The sequence below is a fragment of the Urocitellus parryii genome, chromosome 3, assembly GCF_045843805.1.
Source record: "Urocitellus parryii isolate mUroPar1 chromosome 3, mUroPar1.hap1, whole genome shotgun sequence".
Taxonomy (NCBI): Eukaryota; Metazoa; Chordata; class Mammalia; order Rodentia; family Sciuridae; genus Urocitellus; species Urocitellus parryii.
Genome location: NC_135533.1, coordinates 205,688,654 through 205,694,979, shown reverse-complemented (window position 1 = coordinate 205,694,979; position 6,326 = coordinate 205,688,654). Strand labels below are relative to the sequence as shown.

The 6,326-nt window shown below is 53.7% G+C and overlaps 1 protein-coding gene across 1 annotated transcript; it reads left to right on the top strand.

Annotated features, from left to right (window-relative positions):
• Window positions 1-2,647: 2,647 nt before the first annotated feature.
• Window positions 2,648-3,589, top strand: LOC113183648 (olfactory receptor 1f45-like). The gene has a single exon (XM_026390018.2). It carries the CDS (start codon window positions 2,648-2,650, stop codon window positions 3,587-3,589), a length of 942 nt encoding a protein of 313 aa, XP_026245803.2.
• The last annotated feature ends 2,737 nt before the right edge of the window (window positions 3,590-6,326 follow it).

Sequence of the window (6,326 nt, the reverse complement as noted above, 5' to 3'; positions counted from 1 at the left end):
GTGGGGGGAGGGATAATCTAAGCAGAGAGAAGGGGGGTGCAAAGCCCTGAGGCAGGAGCAGGCCCGGGTCCAAGGAGCACCAAGGCACCCAAACCAGCAGGAGGGAGAGGAGGCACCCAGAGGTGACGGGGCGGGGCGGCCAACAGGGCCTGCAGGCAACTGAGCGGCTGTGGGTTTTCCCCAACGGTGGCTCTAGACCACGGGCTGAGGAAACAGATGGACGTTCCAGAAGGGTTTCCCTGAGGGTCATGTGGACACGAGACCATGGGGCAGGAGTGGAAGAGGACAAACCAGTTAGGTGACACTCCCAGATCCCAGTGGAGAGGACATGGCGCAGTGGGAGGGAGAGTGTGAGACTGCTCAGGTGCCGGGTGAGGGGTGGAGGGCGCAGCCGACAGGTTCTGTCAAAGGCTCTGGGGTGGGTGCAGAGCAAGGCAGTGGGCGGTGACTCCAAGATTTGGGGGTGTGAACCACCCAGAGGGATGGAGCTGACGTCCCCGGGATGGAGTCCAGGCTGGAGTCACCGGCTCTTACAGCCAATCATCAAGCATCGTATTCATGTACTGGTCGATCGCATTGGACCCCGAAATATGAATGATCATTAAGTGTCAATTACAGGGGTCTTTTATTTATTTATTTATTTAGACAGGGTCTTGTTAAGTTGCTTAGGGCCTTGCTAAGTTGCTGAGGCTGGCTTTGAACTTGCGATCCTCCTGTCTCAGTCTCCTGAGCTGCTGGGATAACTAGCATGCACCATCATGCCTGTCTGTTTTTAAAAATTTTTTTAAAGATTTTTTAAAAATTTAGCCATAGATGGACACAATACCTTTATTTATTTTTATGTGGTGCTGAGGATCGAACCCAGGGCCTCACACATGCTAGGTGAGCACTCTACCGCTGAGCCCCAACCCCAGCCCCTTAAAAGATTTTTAAAGATTAATCCCAGCAGGGACTGGGGTTGGGGCTCAGCGGTAGAGCGCTCGCTCGCCTAGCATGTGTGAGGCCCTGGGTTTGATCCTCAGCACCACATGTAAATACATAAAATAAAGGTCCATCAACAACTAATCGAAATAAGGACTGGGGATGTATGTAGCTCAGTGGTAAATTGCCCCTGGGTTAAATCCCCAGTACCAAAAAAAAAAAAAAAAATGTCACATACTTTTGACTTATACAAAAAAATTGCAAAACAAAACAACAAAAACCAAAGTAAATCTTAACTTTTCAACACCAAAACCGACCTTGAAATTTAAGGATCATGATAAACGGGTACCTTCCCTGGTGTGCAGAGGATTTCACAAACACAGCCACCGACTCGGGCCAAGGTGGCTCTTTCCAGGTGCCCACTTGGCCAAGACCAGGGCACCACTCCACAGCTGCAGCCTGGAATGGGGGGTCTACCTCTTGGTTTTTACTGTGAGGTTCTCCCTGTCCTCTGAGGTCCTACGATGGTCTTCATCAGCCCGTGATGAATACTTCTGGATTAGCCACAGGATGACTGTCCTGGTGCCCGCTGGCCGGCTATCAATCCTGGATCCGCGACAGGCTATCTGGTGGCCCTTGATGGGCCATGTATTTGAGGAGGGTCGAGGTCCCGGGCAGCAGAGGGAGGGGTAGCTGCCAGCGCTAAGAAAGGGATTCTTTCCGAGACCGGGGAGTCTCGCCCTCTGTGCCCTGGCCGGAGGACTGCCCAAGGCGGGTTCGGAGTCGGGTCTGAGGGTGAGTAGCTCATTTCATGGACACGCCCCGAAGGCCCAGTGAGTACCCAGGGGAAGAATGGGAGGAAGGGGGCTGTGGTTTGGACATGGTTGAGTGTCCCCTAAAGGTTCATGGGGGGCAGCCAGGCCCCCAGTGTGGAGATGTCGGAGGGGCGGAGCCTTTAGAGGTGGGGCCACCTTAGGGTGCTGACCTTGGAGGGGAGGAGGGGAGTTCTCACTGGGCCCTGGCCGGCCACCCTCCACTGGGGACTCTCTGTGTCCCCATGGGGTCGCCCCCTCACAGTGCTCCCACCATGAGGTGCCATCTCCCATGAGGTCCCCCCCAGAGCCAAGCAGTGCTGGCACCTTGAGCTAATAAGCCCCTCCCCCTCATTACAGCTTCAAGGGTCTCCTCCAGCAGCGGAACTCGGGCCCACACGTGGGTGGGGCGCAGGAGGCTCCCCTGGGGCAGGAGGGGGGTGATCCCGCCGCCGACCCGTGTTCTACCTCGAACCCTCAGAAAAGAGGAAACGGGATTCAACCATGAGCCCTGTCCCTCATCAGCGGAGTGACACTCCTGGGGGTGTCTGGTCCCAGGACTTCCACTTTAGGGTGGACACAGGCTCAGCCTGCCCCTGCGGCCAGATGGAGCCTTGCGCACAGAGGGGGAGGCGGTGGCCGTAAGAAATGGTCAGTGGCATGGAGTTGTCCCCCAAGCTGTAGGCGACATCCCGTGAGCGGGCGCTGGGATGAACAGTGTCCACCCGGTGTTTTCTGCTGAGGATGGAGCCGGCGGGCGGGGGAGGGGGATCTGCTGCGGGGGTGGCGGAGGGATCTGTTGAATATCTGCACCCACCAGAGGGCGGGACCTGGGGGACACCTGGGGGACAGGGGGCTGACCCGGGTCGGCACCACGGACAGCTCCCCTCCCTTGCTGATCGTCCAGGGGCGTCATGGAAGGAGCCAACCTCACCTGGGTCCCCGAGTTCCTGCTCCTGGGCCTCTCGGAGGACCCCAGGCAGCGGCGGCTCCTGTTCATCGCCTTCCTGTCCATGTACCTGGTCACGGGGCTGGGGAACCTGCTCATCATCCTGGCCATCGTCGCCGACCCCCGGCTGCACACGCCCATGTACTTCTTCCTGGCCAACCTGGCCTCCGTGGACGTCTGCTTCACCTCCACCACCATCCCCAAGATGCTGGCCAACCACGCGTCAGGACGCAGGGGGATCCCCTACTCCGGCTGCCTGACCCAGATGTTCTTCTTCATCTGGTTCGCCGGCATCGACAGCTTCCTGCTGACCGCCATGGCCTATGACCGCTACGCGGCCATCTGTCACCCTCTGCATTACGCCACGACCGTCACCCCCCGGCTCTGCGGCCTCCTGGTGGCCATGTCTTGGACAGCCGCCTTCGGGAACGCCCTGACCCACACGGTCCTCCTGACCCGCCTCTCTTTCTGCACCCACAACCAGGTCCCCCACTTCTTCTGCGATCTCAGCCCCCTGCTGAAGCTGGCCTGCTCCGACACCTTCCTCAACCAGGTGCTGGTGGACACGGTGGGCGCCCTGCCCATCATCGTGCCCTTCGCGGGCATCCTGGTCTCCTACACGCGCATCGCAGCGGCCGTGCTGAGGGTCCCGTCCGCAGGCGGAAAACGCAAGGCCTTCTCCACCTGTGGCTCGCATCTGTCTGTGGTGACCCTGTTCTACGGGACACTCATTGGGGTTTACTTCAGCCCCATGTCCTCCCACACGGCCCAGAAGGACACGGCCGCTGCAGTGATGTACAGCGTGGTCACCCCCATGCTGAACTCCTTCATCTACAGCCTGTGCAACAGCGACATGAAGGGAGCCTTGGGGGCCCTCATCAGCAGGAAGCCGGGTTTTATTAAATGACTGGAGGGGTGGGAGGTCCAGGAGCCACATATGCCCCCTGTCCTAAACCTCCCAATCTTAAATGTTGCCTTCACATTGCTTTCTATTGTTATTATTTTTTTTTTATTCCCCCAACACCTGCTTACAGAGCATCTATTCTGCTCGAGATGCTCTGTCATGGGATGAGGATGCAGGAGAAATGAACAAATCCCTAGCCCTGGAGTCTACACTCCAGCCTGGAGAACGCCCGGGGTTTTAAATGAACCCGGAAACCAGAGAGGCCAGGATTCAAGTCCTGCTCTGGATTCTGTTTCTATAGCAACATAGATCCTTGAAAAACCTGAGCAGAACTCTGGCCCCGCTGCTTCTGGTCCATCCACTGCCGGGAACACAGCGGGTGCTCTTTGCTCTTTGCTAGCTGAGTCCTGAGTCTGTTTAATTCCTTGAACTACCACGCCTTTGTCACTCTCAGGAGACAGATGCTACTTGAGGTTCACTGAATCAATAGCCTTGGGAAGATGGCAAGAGCCCCGCTGTTACTGCCTGGGAGGCAGAAACCCTTTGGCTCATCCAATCCTGTGATCTGAGAGGTGGCCAGTTCTTGCTAAGACTCTCTATTTCTTGTCATGGTTTTCCAAAAGCAGCAAAAAGCAGCCAATATGAAGTGACATCCCTTTTTCTTTCTAATCATTCTAGAAGCACAGACTAGGAGGACACATGGCCAGCCCTACAGCTATTCGCAGGTGATGGTCTTTCCAAATGTTCTTTGGTGTGGCAACGGTCCCCAGCTTGACAGTCTGCAATGCTGATGTCTTTGCCTCCTGGCCACTAAGCTAATGCAGCCATTTTCATAAGGCAAACACCCCACTTTTGGTACCAACCTCTGTACCAGTTAGAATGAATGGCCTCCTTGCCGTATCAGTTTGCCAGGGCTGCTATAACAAAACGTATATCCTCGCTGTTCTGGAGGCTGGGAAGTCCAGGACAAGGGCCCCCTCAATGCCTCATCCTGTGGAGGAGAAAGGGTAAAAGGGAGAGAGAATAAAAGGGAACTGAACTCCTCTTTGTAATAAATCCACTCTCACAATGATAAAGCCACTCCTGCAATAACCGGCATTCACTTATTCGCTCCACCTTTGTGATCTAATTGCCTCTCGTTAGGCCCCACCTCCCCAAACACTGGGGATTAAATTTCCAATACATGCTTTTGGGGTGACTTGTTCAAACTATAGCCCGGTTCTAAGTTGCTTCCATTTTCTGTCGTTAGCAAACCTAAGGCATCGCCTTGTCTGCAAGCTGGGTCGCAGGCCTGTCTATGTTCCTGTGTTCAACAGGTCTTCCCTCATCCACAGTTTGTGGTTGTTGTTGCTTTGTCTGTAGTGCAGAGGACCAAACCCAGAGCTACCTCCCCAGCACCTTTCACTTTTTATATTAGACAGGATCTTACTAAGTTCCTGAGGCTGGCTTTAAACTTGCAATCCTCCTGCCTCAGCCTCTCAGGCCACTGGAATTTCAGGCACACACCTCTGTGCTCAGCTCTCTCATCCACAGTATTGCACACTGTAGCTTCAGTTATGCACACTCAACCACAGTCTGTAAGAATGAAATGGAAATTTCCAGAAATAAATAATTTGTAAGTTGCCAACTGCATGGTATTCTAGGTAACATGATGACTTCTCAAGCCATCCCACCCAGGACATGAATTATCCCTATGTCCAGTGTATACAGGCTGTATATGCTACCCACCCATTAGTTACCTGGCAGCCATCTTGGTTTCAGATAGAGTGTCCCTGTATCATAGTCCTTATGTTGAAATAACCCTTACATAGTAACCCTATGCTATGTCATAATGCCTATGTCATTTGCCTTATTTCACATCACCATGTACACATTGTCACATCATCCCAAGAAGGGTGAGTACAGCATAACAGGATATTTTGAGAGAGGCCACATTCATATAACTTTTTTCTACAGGATATTGTTATAATTATTCTATTTTATCATTAGTTATTGTTATTCTCATGCTTAATGTATAAATTAAACTTTATCATAATTAGATAGGTGTAGGGAAAACATAGGATACAGAAGGCCCAGTACTATCGGTGGCTTCCAGAATCCATGGGGGCAGGGATTTCTTAGACCGTATCACCCAGGGACAAGGGTGTCAACTGTAGGGGGAAATGGGAGCAGGAGGAGCTAAGTCTCCCCCAGAAGGACACACGGAATTTGCATTCACCCTCCACAGGTGAAAACTCAGTCACCAACACTGTCTCACCTCAAGGGAGACTGAAGGAGAATATAACGTAGCTACAGAGTCACACGTTCATGTCTATTTTTGCAGGGCTGGGACGGAACCCAAGGCTAGGAGTGCCAGGCAGGCACTCTGCCACCGAGCTACAACCCCAGCCCTATTTTACATTTTTTAAAAAATGATATATTCAAAGGGAAAAAAAACATTGAGTAAGTGATGGTAGCTTTGGCAGACAGACAGGTACAGCCTCAGCACAGGCCGCTGGGGATCTCGAGCGCCAGGCTGGATCAGGGGCTGCAGGAGCGGGCTGTTAGGAAGCGAGCCGCCTGTCGCATTGTCTCTTCTGCACACCACGTGCCAGTGCCCTTCCACGCTCCACCATGAGCGAAGCAGTGCCAGTCCCTCAAGAGGAACCAAGGGACCCAGCCCCTTCTCCTTCCTCCTTTTGGCTTCCTGGCTGATGAGGTGAGGGATTTTGCTCGGCCACATGCTGCCACCACGATGTGC

Bases quoted from the DNA above. Each gene is read 5' to 3' on its own strand.
- LOC113183648 (XM_026390018.2), top strand. From the start codon at position 2,648: ATGGAAGGAGCCAACCTCACCTGGGTCCCCGAGTTCCTGCTCCTGGGC.